The sequence below is a fragment of the Caretta caretta genome, chromosome 6 (genome assembly GCF_965140235.1).
Source record: "Caretta caretta isolate rCarCar2 chromosome 6, rCarCar1.hap1, whole genome shotgun sequence".
Lineage (NCBI taxonomy): Eukaryota > Metazoa > Chordata > Testudines > Cheloniidae > Caretta > Caretta caretta.
Window position 1 is genome coordinate 37,054,153 of NC_134211.1, and position 26,348 is coordinate 37,080,500.

Below are 26,348 nucleotides of genomic sequence, written 5' to 3' on the forward strand. Positions count from 1 at the left end.
AAATATTCCAGGGTTTTTATTAATATATAAAAAGAGAAAGACAACAGAATTCTAATTGAAGTCCAAACTATTAAGTAATTACACTGTATTTGGAAGATACAAAGGATACCACAAAATACGAAGATTATCAGCTTCAGCCACTGTTACTGTTGGACGTCCAATTACTCTGATCCAAGAGGAAACTAACAGCTCATTATTTCAATTATTTCATTTCAATCACTATTATTTCAATTATAATCCTTATCAATGCATGGCTTGAGTAAAATTCTGTAATTTCTGTTTATTACTAGTTGTAGAGTGTTACGTATCTTTATCAAAGAAAAAGGTAAAATACAAGCAACTTTTTCCTCTCTTTAAAATACTATGAGTCACAAGTAGGATGGAAGGGAACAAAACACGGGATGACACCGTGCTGGGAACAAGAACATGGAAAATGTGGCCACAATGGGTTCTCCCACCCATTCCATACAACTATAAGAGTCCTATACTTCCCATCCGTTACACATCATTTACTGTACATTTATAAGCAAAGCACCAAGTGATTACACAAAACAGTATTAAGTGTTACCTGTTAGGTCTGAGCCATTTCAATCCCTTGTGAAGCAAAGCCATTAATTCTATTTTATTTACAAAAGACTATGAGGTTAGCTCTCACATAGTATGAAAAGATATTGGACTACAAATGAACCCAATGGTGACGTGTGGTCATTCAAGAGTAAAGCATGTAGCCACTGGGAAATATTCTGATTTCATAAGGTTGATGTGGGATATTGATATGAAATTCATTCCAGCATGTACATAACTCAGAATGCAAAGTGACAAAGAAAGTTACTGACATTTTTCATCCACTGGTCTTCTTGAAATCTTAGTTCAGAGAATTAAGCTTGAGCTGTCTTGGTGGGATAACAACAGGCACAATACCCTGCTAGACAGGAGAGAACATTAGAATGGCCCTACTGGGTCAGACCAAAGGTCCATCTAGCCCAGTATCCTGTCTTCCGACAGTGGCCAATGCCAGGTGCCCCAGGGGGAATGAACAGAACAGGTAATCCATTCCCTGTTGCCCATTCCCAGCTTCTGGCAAACAGAGGCTAGGGACACTATTCATAAGAAGACTAATGGGGGCAGAGTGGGGATGGATGTGAAGAAATGAGAATCTACATGACCACCTACACAGTCTCTATGGATAGACCATTAATTACTACTTCTTAGAGCAGCTAGAACTGGAACCCACAAGGGGCAAGGCAATTCTTGATTTAATCCTAAGTGCAGCACAAGTTCTGCTGCAAGAGGTGCATACAGCTGAATTGCTGAGTAACAGCAACCATAATGTAATTAAATTTAACAGCCTTGCAAGGGGGTGGGGGGAGAATACCAAAGAAACCCATCACAGCAGCACTTAACTTCAAGAAGGGGAACTACACAAAAATAATGAAGCTACTTAAATGGAAATTAAAAGGGATAGTCATAAGAGTGAAATGCCTGCAAGTTACAGGGAAACTATTTAAAACCGCCATAATAGAGGCTCAAACTAAATATACCCCCATCCTCCTGCCCACCTCCACTGCTTTAAAAAAAAAAAAAGTAAGATGACCAAAAACATGCCACTGTAGCTAAACAGCAGGGTAAAAGAGACAGCTAGAGACAAAAAGCCATCCTTTCCAAAGTGGAAGTCAAATTCTACCGAGGAAAATAGAGAGGAACATAAACTCTGTCAAGTCAAGTGTAAAAGTATAACCAGGCAGGCCAAAAAGAATTTGAACAGCAACTAGCAAGAGACAAAAAACAAACAAACAAAAATATCTGTTAGTTTTTGTAAGAACATCAGAAACAGGAAGTTTGCCCAACAATCAGTGGGGCCACTAAATGATTGAGCTGCTGAAGGAGCACTCAGAGGATCAGGCTGTTGCAGAGAAACTAAATTACTTCTTTGCATTGGTCTTCACCACAGAGGATGAGAGGGAAATTCCCACACCCGAGCCATTCTTTTTAGGTGACAAATCTGTGGAACTATCCCAGCTTGAGATGTCACTAAAGGAGGTTTTGGAACAAACTGATAAAATGAAACTGTAATAAGTCACCAGGACCAGCCAAGAGTTCTGAAGGAACTCAAATATGAAACTGCAGAATTATTAACTATGGTATGTAACCTATCACTTAACTCAGCCTCTGATGTAATGGTGATTGTTTAAAAAGGCTTGAGAGGTGATCCTGGGAATTAGAGGCAGGTAAGCCTAACTTCAGTACCAGGAAAACTGGTTGAAACTATAATAAGGAACAGAATTATCAGAGACATAGATGAACATGATATGTTGGGTAAGAGTCAACATGGCTTTTTTAAAGAGAAATCATGCCTCAGCAATCTTTTAGAATTCTTTGAGGGGGTCCAATAAGCATGTGGACAAGGGTGATCCAATCAATCTAGTGTACTTGGACTTTCAGAGGGCCTTTGATAAACACCTACACCAAAGGCTTGTAAGCAAACTAAGCAGTTGTGGAATAAGAGGGAAGGTCCTCTCATGGATCAGTAACTGATTAAAAGAAACTAAACAAATAAGAGGAAAAATCATCGATTTTCACAATGGAATGAGGTAAATAGCAGAGGGTCCCCAAGGATCTGTACTGGGACCTGTGCTGTTCAACATATTTATAAGTGATCAGGAAAAGTGGCTAAACAGTGAGGTGGGAAAGTTTGTAGATGATACAAAATTACTTTGGATAGTTAAGTCCAAAGCTGACTATGAAGAGTTACAAAGGGATCTCACAAAACTGGGCGATGGGGCAACAAAACAGCAGATGAAATTCAGTGTTGAAAAGTGCAAAGTAATGTATATTAGAAAAAATAATCCTACCTATAGACATAAAATGATGGGTTGTAAATTAGCTGTTATCACTCTGAAAAGAGATCTTTGGGTCATTGTGGCTTGTTCACTGAAAACATCTGCTCATTGTGCAGAGGCAGTCAAAAAAGCTAACAGTGTTAGGAACCATTAGGAAAGGGATAGATAATAAAACAGAAAATATCATAATGCCAGTATATAAATCCATGATACCCAATGTTTCCTCTAACTATTTCCATCCATGTGTGGAATAAATTTTGTTATGTGCATTGAGGTATCTGCAGATGTGCGCCACCAGTAGAAACAAAAAACCTAGATAATATATATTTTAAAAAAAAGTTACCATAGGGCTAAATACTCCAGTCAGGACCCTTTAAATTGCTGCTGGAGCCCGGCCCCTTCTGCCTGAGGCCCCGCCCCTTCAGCCCAAGTCCCCACCCCTTCTGGAGGCCCAGAGCCAGTAAGACTTTTAAATTACTTTCACCCCTGGGGATGGATCACTCGATAATTGCCCTGTTCTGTTCATTCCCTTTGACGCACCTGGAACTGGTCACCGTCAGAAGACTGGATACAGGGTTAGACTGACCATTGGTCTGACCCACTATGGCCATATGTACTTATTCTCTACCAACCAGACTCCTCAAGAAAAATACATTAAACTGGATTAACAAGTCTGTGGCTCTTTTAGGGATAACTTCCAGTAAAGACAATTTAATCTCTTCAGTACATGACCAGGACAATCAGATGAACATGAACCATTTACTCCTCAAGAGAAAAGAGTTTGTTTAAACTCTATTCTATTTGGACAATTTGTTTGCCCAACTTCTTTGCAACTGTAAACTATTTACTTCTTCAGCAGTTGTATGCTGTATACATTCAGGTCACACATACATTTTCTGTTTCCCTAGTAATAAATCACAAATGCAACAACTTTTACAAAAGGGAAAACTAAATAATCCCACTGATTAGCTGCTAAATTTTAGAACTTTTAGTGCCATCTCTGCTTCATAACTCTGCTCAAAACCAAAATATTGCTACAGGGGCCTTTAGATCTGAACTTCTGGTCATTAGCCAAAAAAGGAATTAACGGATTCCCAGGACAATGACATAAAGAAACAGCCTGTGATATAAACAATACAAAAATATTTAATGGGTTCAAAGTATTTTGCAAACATCAATCTCCACAAGCTCCTTGTGATGCACACGCAAATTTTATTGCCCCTATTTTACAGAGAGGGAAGCTAATGAAGGGGGAAGCTAAATTACTTGCTCAAAGCGACAGAGTCAGTGTCAAAAGTTATGTCCATCATTCTGTGCGAGCTTTACTAGATCGGACATATGGGAAACATTCTTTAAACTGAGCCTTTTGCTTACAAGGTAAGCAAGTCTTGCTGGCTAATGAATCAGTCCTGTTAACTGGCAATCACATTACTCTCTTTTGCATTTCAAGGGAGATTTTAAATGAGGCAGCTAACTATACTAATCATTCAGCATCCCTAATTCATACAGCTACGAGGGCGGGTTATTGGTATAGATGTACTGAAGCAGAAAAGGCTTGGGAACGCTGACCTATCTGTCAAATTTAATCAAGCCCAATACAATTCAATTTGGTAATCAGTTTGACAAATCTTATCCTCATAGGCTCTAACACAAATATATTTTATATTACACTGAGCTGCATGGTCTAGAATAAGATTGTTTTTATTTGGACGAGCTATAGACGTGTTGGGTCTGTTCAGATTTTTTTGGGAGTGGGGAAGCACACTGTTTTCAAATTGAAAAGCCTAAAATTAGGGATATAAATCTATGTTAGGCACTTGAAAAAAGCTGTTTGAATACCTAACTGTGAAATGATATCTTTGTCTTTAGACACATTTGAAAATTGTGGCCATAATCTATTATTTTAATGTTAAACTATGGTTACAATGTGGAATTAAGATTTTAACAGTTTTTTGTATAAAAAGCCAAAATTAAAGGTGAATTCCAGAGCTGTACAACAAAGGCTGTATAGATAAGTGTGTGAACAGAATTAAAATTCAAAACTACCCAAAGGGAATTAAATACCCGGAGAAGCCTCCGTCTGTGAAAAGTTCAGATTTTGTGTCTTGGAAGTAGTCATCTTGCAAGGCAGAGAGCAGTAGCATTGGATATCTCTTTCCCATGGCACACCTGTGGCCATACACCACCACCACTCCATAGCTCCACCCAAGTTTTACCCAGAAAGGAAACTTCTTTCTAGCGGGTACTTAGATTCCAACAAGTAACAAGGTTGTCCTCACCCTTGAATCCTAGTAAGTCATCAATCCTGGTACCTCTTTACCAAGCATCCAGTCCTCTCTTCTGAACCTTCTCCACTTCATTTCCCTCTGATGATTTTGGGAAGTATCCAGGTTGGTCAGCAAAGCATTCCTGTCCTCCAACCCATAGGAAGTTCAAAACAGAAGCCTGGATATTTGGATCATGGAGCTGGGAGAGGAGGAGAACCAAGCCAGGATTGTTACCAGGTTCATAGGTTTGGAACAAGATGGGCTATTAACCAGAATCCAGGTTTAGGCTTCAACAGAGATGTTTGCTCTCTGGGTCAGGGCGGGATGGACAATGCAAAATTTTTCAACCAGCCTGACAACCCTACAATAAAGAAGAAGGATGCCCCAATGGTTAGGTCTCTGGCCTAGCACTGGGGAAACCTCAGTTCAATTCTCTGCTCCAAGACAGGCTTCCTGTGTGACCTTGAACAAGTCACTTAGCCTTTCTTTGCCTCAGTTCCCCATCTGTAACATGCGGATAATAGCATTTCAATACCTCATAGGGGTATTGAGAGGTTCAATATATATTGATAGTATATTTTAGTTAGTTATACGGCCCCCATTACTGTAGTACCTCCCAAACTATAATGTATTCATCCTCATAATACCCCTATGAGATATCAAAATTATATATTTTCCCAGAAATAAACCAAACAAATCCCATTAAAATAGTTAAGGATGAGAATACATTTCTTAAAACAGCGTTTTCCAAATGGTGGGATGCAGGATGTATCTAAATGGGTCCCAGACTTGGGAAAGAGGCCAGAGAGCAAGACCACCCTGGAGCTCCTGTCCCATGGGGCTGGGCCCGGCTTCCTGTCCCGGGTGTTGCAACCTGGTGCACGGAGTCACAGCACCACTGAGGTTTGGCCTGGCTGCCCATCCTATGAGCGGTGCTGTGATCTGATGGACAGGGTGGTAGTGCCACTCACATTTGGCCCTGTCATGATGGAGTGGTGGGTGGGCCGAAACTGAGTGGTGCTGCAACCCTGTGCACCGGGTTGCCGTACTTGTAACGGGGAGCTGGGCCACCCGATGGTACAGAAGACACTGCCACAGGGTGAGCGAAGGGCAGGCTTGCTCTCCAACCCCCAGGGTTCCCCTCCACGCTGTGCCGGGATTAGGGTTCCAGTACTGGGGCTGCTGCAGGCGGCTGGTGCGTCTCAGTGGGGCAAGGAGGAGGAAACGGCAGCAGCAGTGGAGGAGGAGAATGGCACTGGCCTATGATTTTGCCCTGTCCCACTCTGAATTTGGACCCTGGAGAGGATGCAGAAAAAAAAAAATTCACAAAATGCAGTTGGTGGGTTGCCTTAGTAAAAATTTTGGGAACCTCTGTCTTAAACCCCCCTCACTATTTTATTATAATCTCCACTCAATCTTCTCCAAGTGGCAGGAGATCTATACTAGCTGTTACTCAAAATAAACCTGTATCTGCTTGGTTATGTATGTGCACAAGGAGTATGGAGTTTCCTGGTATGCTATGACCTACATCCTGCTTCGGGTAGAGGGGTAATCACAGGCTCTTACGGTAAAGATTATAGGGGCTCACATGTGCAGGGAGGACAGGATCCAGGTTGATCTTTGGCCTATATTCATAGAATAAAGTTTCCATTTCACAGTGGGAAAGGAAAAGGGGTACAGTGGATCTGTAGTCCACAGCAGGTTGGTGTCTCCAGCCCATGCAGTGAAGGGTCAGATGTGGGATGCTGTGTCCTCTGGCCTGTAGCGGCAGGATGGGAAACAGTGTTCTCCAGCATGCTGGTGTTAGATGGATATGCAGTTCACAGCTCAGCATGCGGACTTTTCCCAAGAACTGTGGGCATGGTCACCCATGTTGGAAAAACATGAAATAAAGTGATGCAGGGATTAGGACTAGAACTTTACTGAGGATTTCCTGTCTTTTGAGCTTTTATAACAAGTAACTTTGTAAAAATTATAAATAAAATTGTTATTAAAATATAATTATTATTAAAATAATAATAAATGTGTTCAAATAACATTACTCAATTTTGACAGAATTCATTGTTAGGGTATTATGATATCTTAAAATAAACCTATTTTCCACTTGATTCTGAATTATAGAAGAAAATATTAATGGACACTAGAATAAAAATTTGAGCTGTGTAATGCTCTTATATAAAATCAGCTCCCTCAAAGAGGTTTCTGTCTTGCTCATGACCTGCATGTACACTCTGGAAAAGAAGTCTGTGCACCCACAGGCATGCCCAAACCCTTCAGTTTGTTTCCAGAGCTTGGGCACCAACACCACCATGAACTAGCTGTGAGCAGGATGTGCAGTCATCTGATTACCACGCAAGTGAATATGCTAAGCTTCCATACACTAGTTGCTTTGCTTCCCTGTAATCCCATGTCCAGTGCTATGACAACCAACTGAACAAAAAATACTGTTTGTTTGGCAGCCTGGGACCATCAAAACCCCAGTATGAATGAGTAAAATCTCTTTGCTTACTGACCAACAGCACATTCCTCATGCAAAACTCAGAATTAGCCTCCTATCTTAGTTACTGTGCAAATACTAATCCACTACAGAAGAAATACATAATATGCCCAACTAGATCATGTAATGCTTTACTAAACTGCTCCCTGCAGTCAACTGTGCCAAACTCTACTCTACGGTTTTTCCTCCTAAACAGCATCTATCATTAAATACCGTGACAGGGTCGGGCCAGATGGCTATAGGAGAGTAACAGAAGGCAGATATATTAGCCCCAGGCTAAGTAGGTCCCTTTTCCCTGGGTAAGGTAACAGGGAAGGTTTTTTTGTTTTTTTTTTTGGAAACAGAAAAGAAATTTATTTGGAACACTTACAAGAATTACCAAAAGAAACAAAACAAACTATGCAACAAAACAATGCAAACAGAAGGTATAACACAGCAGCTTTCAGGAGGGAAAAGCGTTCAGGCTAGCCTGGGCCCAGAGCGTGGGGGCTTCCTCAACACTCGTGGTCTTCCACCCCCTTGAGTTACCTAGTGCCGCGCCCAGTGTCACAGATTATCCCTCTCCTGAGAGTGCCCGGCAAGATGGGCACGGCTGCGGGGTGGGCGGTTTAGAGATGGGGGGGGTAGACAACCATGTATTATAGGACCCCTCCTAGATGACAGTAATGATGGTATCCACAGCGGCAACGGCTGGGGCTGGCGTCTCTCGCTCTTCCCCTCAATCAAAGGATCAGACGGAGGGAACCGGACGGGGTCACCGAGCAGAGAACCCCGGACAGCGCCCACCGCTCCTCGAAGGCGTCAAGGGAGTCAGTGGACGCTGCCCAGAGGAACTCCACAAGGATACGTGAATGTACTGAGGATCGGAAAAAGGCCCTACAATCGCAGGACGCTTCATGGGCCAACCTCCCATCTCTGGTTTTATAAATGGCTGTTTTAGCCAAGGCTAGGAGGAGGTTAACCAGGAGGTCTCGCGATTTTGTGGGGCCACGGATGGGGAGTGTATAGATAAAAAGGTGAGGGGAGAAATGAAGCCAAAAGCGCAATAGAATATTTGTGAGGAGCCGGAAAAGGGGCTGCAATCTGGCACGCTCTAAATATACGTGCGCCAGGGTTTCCCTCACATTACAAAAAGGGCAAGTATCCGGGATGGAGGTAAACCGTGTCAGAAACACGCCCATGCTCACAGCTCCGTGAAGGAGCCGCCAACTGATGTCCCCGATGGGCCTCGGGACCAAGGTGGAATACAGGCTGGTCCACCGAGGTTGCTCACCCTCCAAGAGTGGCAGGAGGTCCCGCCACTTTGTATCGGGGCGGGACACCAGGGTGTGGGCATGAGGGGTGTGAAGCGTGAGTGTGTATAAATAATTCCGTGGTGCGATTTGAAAACTAACCGGCTGCAGTGAAAGGGTGAGGGGTTTGTTGGGATCGGCATGGTAGGGGCCCAATGGAAAGGTCCGGTGGGCCTGGGATAGAGGATGGATGGGGTGCGCCCTCGCGCAAGGCTCGGTTGACATAAGCCCAAGCAGCGGGGGTCAAGGCGGCCTTCACCTCCTGAAGTACGCGCCGGGGGGTACGAGGGCTGGAGAGCCCCATGCGCCGAGCGAGCGTCAGGGGATCCAGCCAGTCTCTCCGGTTGTAGTCCAGGAGGTCTCCGACCCTCGTGACTTCCGCCAGGACCAACCTCTGGCGCACCGAATGGGACTCCGCCACCTGCACACGGAGTTGGGGATTGTGTAGCAGGGGCTCCGTGAGGAGATCTGCTCCCACGGTGGCCGCCACGGACCTGGTCGTTAGAAACAGTTTCCAGGTCCGGAGGAGGTCCTGGTAGAAGACTGGCAGCCCGGAGAGGTCTCGCGGAAAACCTCTCGGACAAAGATAAAAGAGCTGCCGGTCGTATCGGAGCCCTTGGAAGCGGCGCAGGAAGGCGTGCGCCAGTATGCTCCACGCCGAACTACTTGCACTATAAAAGAGCCTCTGCAGGGCCTGGAGGCGGAAAACGCGGACCTGAGTGTACAGACACTTCAGGCCCTGCCCTCCTTCCTTCAGGGGTAAATGAAGAACTCCAACAGGGGCCCAGTGCATTCCTGACCAGAAGAACTCTAGAATCAATCTCCGGAGGTGGGTCAGGAAACCCGGGGCCAGGGTGTTGAGCCGGTACCAGAGCATGGACAGGACTAGTTGGTTAAGCACCAGTGCTCTCCCTCGGAGGGAGAGACATCGGAGTAGCCTCATCCATTTCCGGATCCGCTCTATCACCCCGCCCTCTAAATTTTGCCAGTTCTCCGGCGGGGAAGGGTGCGTGGCGGAAAGGTAAACGCCGAGATAGAGCAGTGGACCCGCACTCCACTGGATGGTCTGAAGCGCGGGTGGGAGGGAGCTTACCTGCCGCCAGTCCCCCACCGCCAAGCCAGAGCTCTTGACCCAGTTGACTTGGGCGGAGGAGACTGCCAAGTAGATGGCCTGGCAAGCCTCCACTCGCGCCAAGTCGCCCGGGTCCTGGACCACGAGAAGTACGTCATCGGCGTACGCCGACAGGACCAGCCGCAGCTCCGGCTCCCGCAGCACCAACCCTGTCATCCTTCTGCGGAGGAGACAGAGGAAAGGCTTGATCGCCAGAGCGTACAACTGGCCCGAGAGGGGGCACCCCTGCCGCACTCCTCGCCCGAAGCTGACCGGTTCAGTCAGGGTCCAGTTGAGCCTAACCAAACGCTCCGCGGAGGCATACAGCACCCGGAGAAAACTCACAAACTGAGGTCCGAATCCAAACGCCTGCAGAGTGCTCAGGAGGTACCCATTGTCTACTCTATCGAACGCCTTCTCCTGATCAAGAGACAGGAGGGCGAACGACAGGCCATCTCTCCGCCCGAGTTCCAAAAGGTCTCGGACTAGAAATAGGTTGTCAAAAATGCTGCGACCCAGGACAGTATAGGTCTGGTCTGGGTGGATCACGTCCGCCATCACGGACCCTAGCCACAGCGAGATTGCTTTCGCTACGATTTTGTAATCAGTGCTAAGGAGTGAGACGGGACGCCAGTTTCGTAAATCATGGAGGTCCCCCTTCTTCGGCAGCAAGGTGAGCACCGCTCGCCTGCACGACAGAGGGAGGACCCCGCTCTGCAAGGACTCAGCCCAGACAGTGACTAGGTCTGGGCCGAGGATGTCCCAGAACACGCGGTAAAACTCCACGGTCAGCCCGTCCATGCCCGGAGATTTATTGGTGGGCATGCGATGGAGGGCTTCCGAGAACTCGGCCAGGGTGAGAGGCAGCTCTAGTCGGTCTCAGTCACCCACGCTGACCGTGGGGAGTTCCTCCCAGAGCACCCTGCAAGCGCCAGGATCGGTCGGATCCGGGGAGAAAAGGCTTGTGTAGAAGTCACGGGCCCTCCCACACATCTCCTCCGGATCCGTGAGGGGGGTGCCGTCTTCCGCAAGAAGGCAGGTGACGTGTTTCTTGGCCCCCCTTGTTTTCTCCAGGGCATAGAAGAAGCGGGAGCTGTGGTCCATCTCCCGAAGGAGGCGGATGCGGGACTGAACGAAGGCACCTCGGGCCCGGTGGTCCTCAAGGGCCCGGAGCTCCTCCCGCTTCTCCCGGCACGCTCCGCAGAGGGACGGGTCCTCGGGGTTGGCAGCCAGGCGCCTCTCCATCTCTAAGACCTCCCATTCCAACTGCTCTATCGCCGCACTTCGTCGGCTGGTGCCCCGAGTGTAGTCATGGCAGAAGAGCTTGGCGCGCACCTTCCCGAGATCCCACCATCGCCGCACCGAGGGAAAGGCACGCCACTGCTCTCGCCAGGACAGCCAAAACTCCCGGAAGGACGTCACAAAGCTCTCGTCCTCCAACAGGCTGTTGTTAAAGTGCCAATAGGCCGGCCCCGGTCTCTCTGCACGGAGGGAGACCGTTATGGTGACTAAATGATGGTCGGAGAATGGGGCCGGCCGAATGGCGGAGGAGTGGGCCTGTGAAAGATGGAAACGGGATAAATAAATACGGTCCAACCGAGAGTGGTGTGACCGATGGGCCTCCACCCGGACAAAAGTGAAAGTGGAAGTGTCATCTGGGTGATGGTCACGCCAGACGTCCACTAGGGAGTGATGTTCAACTATTCCTTGGAGAATATTCGCGGTGGCCGGGCTCGGCTCAGCCCCTGAGCGGTCCCGTTCCTCGAGGGTGGTGTTAAAGTCCCCTCCCAGGACCAGGCACTTGTGCGAATTTAGGGTGCTGAGAAAGTCGGACACCCGCTGATAGAATTGTGGCCACTTTGAGCTCGTTTGCGGGGCATAGATGTTAACAAGATTGACCACGAGCCCCTCCATACGGACTTGAAGGTGCAGCAGGTGGCCCAGCACGGCCTCAGTGACCCCTAGCACCTCGGGCCGTAGGTTGGGGGAGAACAGGGTCGCCACTCCAGCTTGCCAAGTCGTGAAGTGGCTAAAGTATACCCCGTCCCCCCACTCCAGCCGCCACCTGTCCTCGGCGGTCGGGTCCGTATGGGTCTCCTGCAGGAAAACTACAGAGTACCCCCCTTCCCGAAGGTAAGAGAGCACCTGGGACCTGCGGAGAGCCATCCTACAGCCCCTGGTATTCAGGGTTGCAATAATAAGAGGTGTCATGCGGAGGGCTGGGGGAGTGGGGGTTTCTTGTTGGTGGTGGTGTTCGGGGCCCCCGGTGGGTTGCGCAGCAACCCGTGACCCATCCCATGGATGGGTAGATCGTTTCAGAAGCCGCGGGCCAGCTCGTAGGCCGCAGCACCGCGCTTTCCTTGCCCCCTGCCCTCCTTTATAAGGGCCCTTGTGGCCTGGAGGATTTGGTCAAAGTCCCCCCATAGCTGAAGAGCCAGCTGTACCCTATTGCGGGCGCCACGGGTGTGTTCTAGGAACTTCCGTAGTGCATGCCGCAGCTCATGGGGGGGTGGGGTTATGATTTCCGGGGTATGCCCTGGTGGGGCTCTTAATGCAGCCTTGTGGTCCGCTAAGGCAGGTAGACAGGGTGCGGACCACCGACGGGGCGTCTGACAGGCTGGGGTTATTAAATCCATTTCACACCTTGGGGTGGAGGGGGATGGCAGGGAAAAAATTGCAACTCCTAATAGGTCGCGACTAGAAAGTGCAAAGACTGCTCCCTGGGGAGAATCTGCAAAAGGCGGAAAGGAAATAACCCCAGGGGCGGCATTAGCATTGCAGGAGGAGGGGAATTGGGCAGGGACAGGGGTGGGGGCAGAGGCAGGGGTAAGGCTCTGGGGTTCAGGAGGCAAGCAGCTAAAGGAAAGTGCCTCCTGAGCAGAGTCAAGGGTTAAGGGGTAAGGGAGGGGGCTCCCAGTAATGCTAGGCGCTGGCTCCGTGGTGGTCTTGGTGGCCATGGCATCAGGTGGTGGACCACCTTCTGCAGGGTGCTCGCCCGGGAAGGCAATTAGGGGGAGGGAGCATGGGGAAAGGGGGGCTGGGGTAAGGTTGCCCAGCTCGAGGCCAGCCGGCAGTAGATCATCCTCTCCCTGGGTGACCGGGGTCAAATCTAGGGCCTCAATCTCCGCATACACGGAGGAGAGGCCAGCTCCTGCTACCCCGGGGGCCTCTCCTCTAGGGCCCGCCTCAACGGTCGCCTCAGGGTTCGCGGGGGGTTCGGGTGGTATCCGGGCAGAAGGGGCATCCTCAGGAGTCTCGGAGGGGGGATTCTGCCCTCCAATGCCAGTCTGTCTTCCCCTCCCGACACCAGCAGATGGATCTCACTCGTGGCCGTAGCGGGAAGCTCAATATCAGTGCCTCCTTTCCTGGTCTTCCGGGGGGCTTCTGCATCGGATGGATGCAGCAGAGCTCGAGCCTTCCGCTTGCCTCACTTCCCCTGGACTAGGGTTTAGCCCTCCATAGCGTCGTCTGGGGGTTGGTTAACAGGGGTCGTGTCGGGGGGCGGAGGCGATGGTTCAGGGGGGTAGCGGTGAGGCAGCATGAGGGGCGGGGGGTTCTCCTTGGGGCGGGCCCTCTCCTATACTCGGTAATATCCTTGCCACACCCTCCTCCATAGGCTCTGCCGGATTGCTAATAGCAAGGGTGGGACTCTGTTGCTCGCCCGGGCGTTGTAGGGAAAGTATCTCTTGGGCCCGGACGGGAGCAGTGATGGGTCGAGTAGGAGGAGGGTTGGTTTCAGGTGCCGGGCAGCCAGGGGCGTCGGCAACGACGGGGCCGATGTCCTGCCGGGTCTCGGGGGCCCCTCCTCCCCGGGCCAAAGGACAGTCTCTGCGGACGTGCCCCGCTGAGCGGCAGAGGTAGCACCGGGCCTCTCCGGTGGAGTAAAAGACCCGATAGCGGGCTCCCTGGTAGGGGACTAGGATGTACCCCTCGAGCGCCTCTCCGTCACACGCCGCCGCCGGCGGTAGAGGCTGCACTTGCCGGCGGAACGAAAGGAAGTGACGGAGGGTGGGGTCCTTGCAGCCCAACGGGAGAGGGCTGATGACAGAGACAAGTTTCCCCAGGATGGAGAGAGCGGGTAACAGGGCAACATTGGGTAAAAAGGGAGGAACAGAGGTAAGGACGAGGCGAACGCCCAGGTCTTCTAGCGGCTCCAGGGGGACAAACACCCCCCGCACCGCCAGGCCCCTCTCCACCGCCTCCTGGGTGGCAGCCTCCGAAGCTAAGAAAAAAACGACCTTCCCATACATCCTGGAGGCCGCCACAATAGCCGTGGGTCCTACCACCTTCGCCAACGCCTGCACGTATGTCTCCACGTGGGGTGAGGCGGGCACCAGGAGGCAACGGACACCGTGCCTCCTGGTCAAGGTGGGGAAAGGGCCCCGGCCACTGGTGAGGGTAGCGGAGGCAGGGGGTGGGCGAGATGACGAGGTGGCAGGCAGGGGGGAGCCCGTCACCGCCTGGGCATACGTCCTGGGGGCCGGGGGAGGAACATTCGCAGAGCTGGTGGAGGGAAACGCAGGGAGGGGCGCCACAGTCGATGACGAGGCCACAGCTGTGGGGGCAGCCCTGCCATGGAGGGCCTAGTGGTTTTAGCGGGGCCCTTTCCTTTCTTCCCGCCCTGGCCTTTCTGGCCAGCTGGGGGGGGGTTCCTAGAATCTGGGGGGGCGGTGGGGGCAGCAGCGGCAGTAATCACCCCGGTGCCTCCTGCTGCCGGTGCCCCAGCGGGGGGGGGGGGTGGCAAGTATTTTGACAATAGTGGTGGTGGGGGGACCTTGGGGGTCGGGCAGCGAGGGAGGGACAGCTGATTTTGTTAGAGGGGCCTCGCCCCTCTCATTCCCTGCCATTGTGAGCAGGGAGAGATGGGGAGACACCAGAAGGAGGAGGGGGGAGGGGGAAGCAGATTAACCGCTCCTCCCTGCTGGGCTGCAGGCGGGGGCGGGGGGTGCCAAATGGGTTGGACTGGAAGGGGGGAAAAACAAAAACCGGGGTCCGGTAATGGGGGCAAGCTGTGAAATAAACAGTCCGGGGGGAGGGGGTGTGGACCCACGCACGTTTGTCCAAAGAGTCTCGTTTGGTCGGCTGTTATGTCCGGTCCGAAAGGCAAAGTTCAAAGCAAACAGCTGGATCCGAAGGCAGATGGCAAGTTGCCAGCAGGGACGGACGGCAGGGGGGCCGTGATAGTTGTAGTAGTATTGGGGGGGGCACCGATGGATCGGGGGGGTGGCTCCGTGCCACATCCCCTGTGCCGCCACAAATGCAATTAAACCACAGTCAAACTCCCCCCCACGAGAGTATAATTCAGAAAATTACTCAGTCTTACGGCCCCCTTCACGATGATTTGTAGCTTCCCTGGGTTATTTCTCCTGTCTTCTGAAATCTTCTTCTCCAGCTGTGTTGGCTGTGTTCCAAGGCTTCCGGCAGGCTGAGAAAATTACAGAAATAAGCTGACAGCAAAACGGCTGGGTCTGGGGGCTTCCACTCCCCCCTCCGGATAGCAGGTTGGCAATCTTGCCCCCCTCCTCTGGGGGTTTCAGCTAAGGCAAATAGCTGCACCCGGGAACAGGCGTGGGGTGAGGGGATGCTGGCGGTAAGTTGGCAGCTGACCAGCACTCAACAACAGCAGAGAAATGGCAGAAAGATGAAACGAAACAAAAAAGTGTCTGGCCCGGTCGGAGGGCGGAACTAAGGCAGGTTCAAAAAGTAAGAAAAATCCAGGCCAGGGGGCTTTAGGAAAGAATAGAAAGCAGATAGCTGAGGAGCAAGCAAAGGACGTTCCGTTTCCCAACAGGGAAGGTTCCAGAACAATCAGGAACCTTCTGGAGACAATTACGACAGGCTGATTAGAACACCTGCAGCCAATCAAGAAGTTGCTAGAATCAATTAAGGAAGACTAATCAGAGCACCTGGGTTTTAAAAAGGAGCTCACTTCAGTTTGTGGTGCGTGTGTGAGGAGCTGGGAGCACAAAGCACTAGGAGCTGAGAGTGAGAACGCAGACTGTTGGAGGACTGAGGTGTACAAGTATTATCAGACACCAGGAGGAAGGTTCTATGGTGAGGATAAAGAAGGTGTTGGGAGGAGGCCCAGGGAGTTGTAGCTGTCATGGAGCTGTTCCAGGAGGCACTCTAGACAGCTGCATTCCACAGGGCCCTGGGCTGGGACCCGGAGTAGAGGGCGGGCCCGGGTTCCCCCCAAATCCTCCCAACTCCTGGTCAGACAGAGGAGGAGCCGACCTGGACTGTGAATTCAGAAAAACGGCCAAGCTGAGGGCTGCCGTGAAGCTCCAAGACGAGCAAATCCGCCAATAAGCGCAAGACCCACCAAGGTAGAGCAGGAACTTTGTCACAATACATATGGTCATCTAATGAATAAGGGTACAACTCCCATCTACAAAAGCTCCTAGAATATCAGTGCAATAAAGCAAAAGTGGCATACTCTGCATCTGAACGTTCCTTGTCCAGATTCACAGGATCTTCATTTCCTCCATGGAAATGCTGATATGGCCTGTAGCTTGACTGACTTTTTTCAGGAAGAAAATTATAGGATTATAGTACTTAAATTGGATATTCTCTCTGTATACCACTGGAATCTTCACATGACAAAACAGCACTTCTTGTAGGTCATCTGAGTGATATATGTTTGCCTATAGCTCACATGGCCTATACCTCACAGCAGGGAGACTTCAGAGACATATTAGGACACATCTACAACTAATTCTAGAATATGGAATGCTGCAGGTGACCGGACTCTAAGGAATGACTAAGTTTAAAAACCCATGTTAGAATCATGTACAACTTCTCTCCCATCCCCTACAAAAACCTCAAAAACCAGCACAAAAACCTGTAACAGAAAACCCATTCCAAATCTGAAATATATTTATTTAAATGGAACAAATGTATGTTTCTGATTGAATTTTTAAAACAACTCAAGATGTAATATTATGTTATCATCAACCTGTGCTGAGCTCTAAAAGTGTTCCCTTGGAAATAAGACATAAGGTAAAAAAAATTTAAGTGCCTAAGTGATTTGTGAGCCTATGACCATTTTCAAAAGCAACTCAAGAGCCCAGGTCTCACTGAAAGTCAATGGCACATCAGCACTTTTGAATATGATACCCACGATAATTACATCACCCTATGTTTGCTACAGCTGAGAAAACACATCTATTCTAAATCACCTGGTTTCCAAAAACCTTTTGGTCTGGAACAAATACCATTTTGGGGTGGCAAATTGTAACATTCTGTTTGCATGTTTTATAAGTTGGTAAAAGGTGGAAAAACAGTAAATAAAATTCTAGTAATCTCCTACTGCTCAAAAACATTTTTAAGTGATTTTGTGTTTGGTGAAAAACTGAAAAAAGAAAAATAATACATACTTCTAAACAGTCAAAGTTGCCTGGACCGTGTCCTGATTGGTGTGAAGAGTTGTTTGGGGGGGGGGGGGGTGGTATGTTGAGCCCTACACAGCATATATGTTTCAAGTCAGACTAGAAATCACACTGGTACCTTCTGGACTTGGAAACTATGGAAGTATTTTCTATATGTTCTGTACCTTTATAGATTAGGTTGCCTACTTGCTAAAGTTATCTATGACCTGCTACAGCTTGTGTGCCCAGAACAAGGAGGACATTTGTGGTTGGATCAGATCCTTTAAAATAAAAATCCTGGACAGGTACCTATAACTTGGAGTTCTGGGGTACTTTTGCACCAATATTTTGAGGCTGCATTATGAGCTTCCTGAGGCTGAGCTTTACTGGGACGTCATAAAGAAATGCACAACTGAAGTGTCAAAGGCTGGATTCATCTCCCTGGGTAGTAGGAGAGAATGAGGTTCAGGACATTACTACACACTTAAAAAGCTGTGACAAATGCTCTCCCATTGTGCAGAGGACAAGGTCATAGCTCTGCTCAGACATCTACGCTGGGAGTGTGCTCAGTTTATGAGGTTGCCTATGGAAATCCAAAAGCCAATGGAGTCCGAACCACAGAGGTCTTGCCCCCTTCTTGTCTACTGGAATGCTGGGAGACAGATATGCTTGCTTCTGTGTGGGTATATCAGAGGACTGCAAATTGCTCTTTGCACCATCTCCATCGCTGTGCAGGCAAATGCATAATTTAGCACTGGGAGTTGGAGTGCTGGCATAGAGCAAATAAATTATATAATCTCACTCCCTAGAACACTGAAACAAAACTAACAGCATATCACTTAAAAAAAACAAAAACAAAAACACCCAAACACTGGATGGTTCAGCCTTGGCAAGATATCTGAAGTAGTTTTGCAAACACAAATATAATTTTTGAAATTCAACATTTAACACCCAAACTGTGAGCTGTTTCCCAGTAACTCAGTGACCAGGCCCATGCTGTAAGGCAAATTTGGGAATTAGTGCTTATTATAATGTTCATGAGATTTCAACAGAACAAGCTCCAGCTAGCAGGCACTCTACCACACACGCTAGTGTGTGTTTAATTCCTCCTATAACTTTATGGAGAGGTAAATCTGTCTTATGGCAATACTAGGAGGTGGGTTTTTTAACCGATTTATCTAAAATAATCTTGTAGATGTGAAGTTTTCCAATGCCCAAACTGTTATTGTTTGTCTTTGAAATGTGTTTTGCGGGAGGTGCTTGGAGAGAGAGAGAGAGAGACAGACTCAAAGACAAAGTTTGGTATCAAAAACAAAGGGCCTGAGTAGCCCCAACTCTCACTGGTTGTCAAAGGGAGTTGCAGCTACTCAGCATTTTTCAGGCTCAGGTTCCAATGAAATCAGTTTGATCTCAAATAAAGCAGTACCATACCTGCAATGATGTCATCCATCTGCTCTAGGGCTGCTTCAAGCATATGACTAGCATCAGAAGCCATGATTTCTGACTTGTCCAAACCTTTCTTCCTCCTACTGGAAAAAAAAAAAATAAAAAAAAAAAAAGGGAGATGAAGCCATGCATATTATGCTAAAACACAGACATTTTAGAGAACGTATTTCAATATGGCTCTGCTATAAACTGAACCATGTGAACTAAATTCACCCACAGGCAAAATAAGGCACAATGCCATAAAAACCAATGGAGTCAATTCTGCTTCTAGCAGTGATTTTAGCCCAGCATTTCCAGCTGTTCATTTACGTTTACCTTAGTTTTTTCTTCTATGTAATTTCATCAAAATCAGCAATATCAGATCTTAAAATGTGAATGGAAGGCCCGAGATTCAGAAATGAGCTCTTTCTTAAACAGAGGCAAAGGCTTCTTCTGGATACTAGGCTTGCTTCTCTCTTCCCAGTTGAGGGGAAAGGAGGATTCACGCTCCTACTAGGGGTCAGACAATTGTGGGTTACCATCATTCCTGGGATTTCCACTGGGATATGATATTTTTATTCCACTCGCGTGGCTCCTGAGGACTCTGACTGACAGAGGCTGCCTGGGGAGTAAAGAATGGAATATAGATCCCAGACACCAAATCTCCCTCGTAAGCATCCTGCACTTCCTCACCTTTCGAATCCCTGTCTCTAGGTGATTCTTCCACTGATACAACTCATCATGAATCAATGCTCACAATCTAGTGTCTTCTCTAACTACAGTCTCTACACACTCAGGCTATCGTCCAAGCTTTCGGCTGCTTCTTCCACAACATATTGAAAATAGAGCTCTCTTTTTCTGTACAAGTGGCCAAAATACTCCCTCAATCATTTCACTCTGTGAAGTAGCTACATAGTTATATGTGGGGGTGAGAGGGAGGGAGCAGAAGCTCCTTGCAAATGGGGGGTGAAGGTGCAGGAGGGAGATTGAGGGGAGGTACTGAGACTCAGCAGAAGGGTGGGGCGGACAACTAGTTCCAGGCTGGGCAGGCCTGGATCCCAGGCCTGTTCCAACCCTTTTGGGTCCTGCTGTCTGGTCCATTCACATGTCCTGCTGTGGCTGCTCCAGCAACTTTAGGTCCTGCTCTTGCTCCCCCCGTGCATGCGCAAGTTTAATATTTCCATTGCAGGGAGTCTCTAACCTCCCACCATTATCCTCTTCCTATTTTCTAACATCTCATTTTCCAAAGCGGAGTTAGGTTTCTGTTGAAAGTTCAGTTCCCACCTGACATCAGAGATATTACTGTAATATCCCAGGCAATATTTTCCAAAAATATCTCAATTCCCAAAAGGGTCAAAGATCATGTAACTCCTCTGCCAGATTCCTTTCCAAGTAACAGTTCCTGTCATCAACAGATAACATTTCAAAAGAAAACAGAACACGCATCACCTTTTGGCAGCCTGTGCTGGGGCGGATGCTGGAGACCGGGAGGGGAGGGGGGGAGAAAGAGCCATTGCCTCCCAATTTTTTAAAGGCAGGGCCATGCCTGCCACTTCTGAGAACCAGAATTCAGCAGGGCGCAATGAGGGGGTGTCCCAGGCTCCCCGCTTGGCCCCTGACCCAACCTGGGTGGTGTAACAGCAGGCCCCCGCCCTTGGCCCAGATGCCCCTCTGTCATGAAGAAGCGATGGCCAGGCCAAGCTGCCCCCATCCCCACTTCTGCAATCCTTCCGGCCCCACTGGTGCTCAGAATACCTTTGAAGTAAAACTTCTCATATGTCCATTTTATGGCTGAGGTATGGAACCAATGTCCAGGCTATCACTGAATTATTTAGTGCCGGTGCTAGCCTATTGTCGGCCCTAAAACAGGAATATTTTTAGTGCCCCACCCCTGCCACAACATCCCCCTCTCCTCCCCCCGCCCAGCTGCTTGGGGCCCTAAGCAATCGCTTAGTCTGCTTATGCCTAGCGACAGCTCTGGCTGAATAGGCCTTTCACTTCTACATGCTTGCCTACCTTTCACATCATTATAACATGCAAATCAAGCACTGCAGGTCTCGGTAAGGAATTTTAATCAGTATTGTGTGTTCTGTTTAGTCTTCCATAGGGGGCTTGATTCATCCCTTGGCGGCTCTGGGGACTACAAACTATATTCTCCTGAAAGTTTCCGAACCCCAGGTGCATTCACCCAATAAGAAGGCAGACAATGTTCCTCTGGGTCGCGTCCACTGGCTCCCTGGATGCCTTCGAGGAGCAGTGGGCGCTGTCTGGGTTTCAATGTGTCCCCCTCTGGCTCTCTGCTTTTGACCCTGTGACTCTCACCCCCATCCCTGTTTTCTCATTTGTCGTCTCCTGGCTTTACTTGAGCCCTGGATTCAGTGGCTTCTCACCTGAGGCTGTCCCTCCTTTCAAGTAGACCAGGAGTGGCCAACCTGTGGCTCCAGAGTCACCTGCGGCTCTTCAGACGTTAATATGCGGCTCCTTGTATAGGCACAGACTCTGGGGCTGGAGCTACAGGTGCCAACTTTCCAATGTGCCAGGGGGTCCTCACTGCTCAACCCGTGGCTCTGCCACAGACCATGCCCCCACTCCACCCCTTCCCGCCTCCTCACCTGAGCCTGCTATGCCCTCGCTCCTTCCCCTCCTTCCCCCAGAGCCTCCCGCATGCTGATCAGGAGGTGCAGGGTGGAGGGGGAGGCACTGATCAGCAAGCTTGCCAGTGGGCGGGAGGCACTGGGAGCGGGGAGCTGATGCGGGGGCTGCTGACGTTACTGTGGCTCTTTGGCAATGTACATTGGTAAATTCTGGCTCCTTCTCAGGCTCAGGTTGGCCACCCCTGGAGTAGACTTTCCACCAGCAGGCTCCCCAAGTATTCAAGATATTTATAGAAAGACAATTGAGTCTATTTTGGTTAGCTAATGATAAATAGCTATGAGAACACTAACTTAGCTTTTTCTGAATGAATGAACCAGATTGCTCACACGTCAAGCAATGCTTCTCAGAAGTGAAATTTCTGAATAGTAGTCTAATATTAACCTAATTCAGAGCCATGCAAGGGTCTTTGTTGAATGTGTTTGTACTGGGACGTTTCTATTGACTGTAAAATCCAACAAACACGTGGCTAAACAAGTTCTTTCACAAAAGGATGTAGAGGGAGAGTTATTCCTTTTAAGATGTGGAAAAACGTGCTCACCTAAAAGGAATTTTAAGTTATGCTGTTTTAAAGAGACAAACTTTAGCAAGTGATTCTGCAAAGAAGTCCTGGCCATAATTCACTTTAAAAGGGATGATTAAGAAAAAAATGTGAGGTGCTCCTTTTCATGTCATATGATTACCAGCATGAATACCAGCCCCCGTTCTAGGGGCTGGAGAGTAGGGCAGTTGCCCGTGGGCCAATTTTCAGGTATAACTGTACTGCATTTTTTTTCTTGATTAATACAGTGGTGGAGTATGGAAAAATACATGAGTAATACCAGATTTGACAGTGCAATACTTTGCTTTAAAATAGCCAGTCATTAAACAATCTTTTTTAGGTGGGGGAATGCTACAACCAGCCTTTCTTATCTTTCTATTTACTTAAACAAGGACCCTTTAGATTCCAAAGAATAAAGACAGATATTTGTCCTTGATCTGAAATAGCCCAAATATGCTGACTTCCAAGGCATGCTGCAAAAGCCCTATGTTTGACAAATTCTCTGTAGAAGACTGAGGGTATGCTTACTATATGATGAAAGGATAGGTGGTTGGCTAAGCTCCTGTGGAACTCATGGTTTTAATTCTGATGAGATTTAATTCAATTGTATTTATTGTAGGAGTAATTATATTAGCATACCTAGAGTCCTGGATAGACAATTTTATTATTTTAAAAAATAAATAATTAATACATTAAAAGTTAATAAATAAATAAAATAATTTCCAATGACAAGCTATATATATGAAGATATTTTTGTATGGTAGTCAGCCAATGGTCGTTCCATTGTCCACTTTCAATGACGTGACTGGTAATTAAACACCCACGTTTATTCTCAGAATTGCAAGCTTCCTCGAGATAAACACTAGGATGAGAATCAAATCAGGCATAAAATAGAATTGTGCATTAAAATATAAATTATCCATTTTTTGTTTACCAGGGAAACAGTCAGGCAATACTGAAAGAGTACCTAAGGTTAAGACTCCAAACCTTTGTACCATAAGAAACGTCGTAGCTCAGTAGCAAACCTGCTACAGTGGAAAATATAGATATGAACATAAATGTAGATCTGAAAGGGACCTCAAGGTCATTTAGTCCTTAGGGCCAGGCAAATGGGGCCCACACCCAGGGTGCAGTAGCCAGGGGGGTGCCACAAGGGGCTCGGGCTTCCCCTGACTGGTTGTGGCCAGACTCCTCTCTTCTCCAGCCCCTCCCATGCGCTGCTCTGGCGAGCTTCTCCCTGCCCCTCTGCCCCCTCCTTCCTTCACTCCTCAACCGGCCAGCTGAGGGCTCTGGCTCTGCCCCAGCACCAAGGAGCCCAGAACAGCACAGCTGGGGCCGGTCACTGGTAGTGCGGCTCACTGCTCACTGCCTGGAGCAGAGCTGAGTCCCTCCCTGCCTGAGGCCCTGTACCGCTTGGTCTCCGGCAGGGGCCAGAAGCAGTGAAACTTCCACATGAGGGGCGGGGGGGGGAGGGGGTGCCGGGGGTCACACGGACAGATGACCTTAACATGACAGTGTGCTCACTGTATCAAACTTGACACACATGTACACGTATTAATTATTATTATTATTACTGCTTGGTACTTCCTGTCAAAATGCTCGTGGTGAGCCAGGAGTGGCGATGGGCTGCAGGAGGGCTGTGGCCTCTGGCAAGATGCAGCCCCCTTGTGACAGCACGAAGCGTGCCTTGAGCCGCAGGCCAAGCACAGGCACCACAAGCCACTGCAGCAGCCCAGAAGTAAGTGTGGCGATACACCATATACCACGCCACCCTTACTTCTGCGCTTCTGCTCACAGTGGCCTTGGAATTTGCTAGTTGTAGCAGTTACTCATGATGTTATCTGATTAAAACATGATCATGTTGATCATTGTTGCAACCACTGTTATATATTGTGACAAACCAGTGGGATACAGGAGTCTGGTAGAAGGCAAATATATTGGCCACTGGATGAACAGCTGTTCCCTGAGTGACCAGAGCAGGGGCTGCCCTAGAGCAATCAGGAACCTGCCAGAACCAATTAAGACAGGCAAGCTAATCAAGACACCTGGAGCCAATTAAGAACTTTCTAGATACAATTATGGCAGGCAGGCTAATCAGGACACCTGGTTTAGAAAAGACCTCCCATCAGTTAGTAGGGGGGCACGCCAGGAGCAGGGAGTGAGCAGGCGGGCTGCTGGAGGAGTGAAGAATTCAAGCGTGATCAGGCTTCAGGAGGAAGGTCCTGCAGTGAGGATAAAGAAGGTGCTGGGAGGAAGGCAATGAGGAAGTAGCCCAGGGAGTTGTAGCTGTCACGCAGTTGATACACGGGACATTGTGGACAACTGCTATCCACAGGGCTCTGGGCTGGAACTCGGTGTAGAGGGAGGGCCTGGGTTCCCCCCATCCCTTCAACTCCTGATCGGACACAGGAGGAGTTGACCTGGTCTGTGAGAAACACCAGAAGGGAAGGTCTAAATTGGAAAGGGATCTGCCCTGTCCCCGACCCACTAGGTGGGACACAGAGACTGTGGGGATTGTTCTTCATTTTCCCCATGCTGGCCAGTGATGACGTTAGCTGAGTGAACGGCAGGTTTGAGCCACTACCAAGAGTGGCCAAACTGAGGGCTGCCGTGAATCTCTGAGGCAAGCAAATCCACCAATAAGCGCAGGACCCACCGAGGCAGAGGAGGAACTGTCACAATATTTACAACAAATCTTATACAAAATGAGGCATGTAAGAGGTCTATGAAAAGATTATGATTTGCTGAATATGTTTATGCTATTTGTTTGCATGCATAATTTTTGTATTTGAAGTTATGAGTATTGGCTCTGTACCTGTATTTCAGATTTCAGAGTAACAGTGAGCTGTAGCTCACGAAAGCTTATGCTCAAATAAATTGGTTAGTCTCTAAGGTGCCACAAGTACTCCTTTTCTTTTTTTGTATTTCAAATGTTTGCTCCTGGGGTAATGCCCACAAGATAGATAGCCAGTGCATCTTGAAGGGTCTAGTCAAAGTAAGTGGCTCATCAAAGGACACTTAACTCACAATGGATCATGAGAGACGCCCATTTACATTGAATGGACTTTCCTGTGGAAGTATAATTCCACAGGAAGTATAGGTAATGGCCCAGAGGAGTTGGGGGGGGGGGAGCCCAGGGAGCCCGCAGGAGCCAGGAGGAGTGATTGGGGGGGGGGGCGGCAGCGCACCAAAATACAAATTCGCCCAGGGCACCATTTTACTAAGGCTGGCCCTGTGTCCAGCCCTTTGGGCTGAGGCAGGACCAAGTACACCTAGATCATCGCTCACAGTTGTTTGTCTAACCTGTCCTCAATATCTTTCCTCGCTCCCCCCCTCCCACCCTGATTATGTGGATTCCACAACCTCCCTTGGAATCTTATTCCAGTGCTTAACTATCATAGTGAGGCAGTTTTTCCTAATACCTAACCTAAATCTCCCTTGCTACAGATTAAATTGATTACTACTTGTCCTACGAGAGCAGACATGGAGAACAATTTATTACCATCCTCTTTATAATAGCCCTTAGTCTTCAAATATGTTATCAGGTCCCTATGTTTGCTATCAAGTAAAGAGAACTTACTCCAGTTACAAATCAATAATTCTGTGACGCACGTTCCACAGGGCTTGGTGAAATGTTCACGAACTTAGGGTTAAATGATAAATGACTTTCCTGTTTAATCATTGCACTACTAATTGTTTGTGTTCTTATGTCCATTTATACATAGCTCATCTGTCCATTCTATAACAGTAGTACTGTCTAGAGGGAGAGAGACATGAGTGGAGTCAAGAACAACTGTGTTCAAATTCCAGCTCCACCACAGACAGCTTGTAGCATTGGACAAATTGATGTCTTCGCATCAGATAGAGAAACAGAATGGAATCATTCTCCAGTCCATCCAAGGGGAATAACACTACATTTTTACGTTGGGTCTTTTTCTACTAAGTTGTTATGTTAATAAAAATGCTATTTCATAATCTTAGGAAGATTAATAGGCTAACTCCACCTACTCCTAACCCCTGCACTCATTTAATCAATGCAGAACAGGAATGGAAACAACCATTTTTGGGAGCCTTAAAAACAAAACAAAACAAAACAGGCATGATCTCAGTTTACACTCCCCAACAGATGATTTAAGAAAAAAAAAAGCAACCCGTTTAAAATTAAGCAGGATAGTATCTTCCCTATAAGGATAGAATCCACCTTCTATAGAGCTGATTATAAGCATCCAATTCAGAAAGTGCTATTTTGTAACCTTGACAAGCTACAGCAGGCATACACATTTATTCTCTATAGCATATGTGGCAACTTCATGCTGCTGCAAGATACACCGAAAACAATTTCTGCTAGAAAATGAT

The 26,348-nt window shown here is 48.2% G+C and overlaps 1 protein-coding gene across 8 annotated transcripts in view; it reads right to left on the reverse strand.

The window, feature by feature from the left end:
• The window catches only part of PPFIBP2 (PPFIB scaffold protein 2), a 222,714-nt gene that overhangs the window by 158,264 nt on the left and 38,102 nt on the right, over nt 1-26,348 (reverse strand). For 7 of the 8 annotated variants that reach the window (XM_075129436.1, XM_075129435.1, XM_075129431.1 and 4 more), the window contains one exon: nt 18,806-18,903. In XM_075129436.1, coding sequence (XP_074985537.1) covers nt 18,806-18,869 — 64 coding nt within the window. In that variant the 5' untranslated portion in view covers nt 18,870-18,903. Of the gene's footprint in view, nt 1-18,805; nt 18,904-26,348 lie in introns of those variants that run through there. The other variant, XM_048852573.2, reaches the window with a different exon arrangement.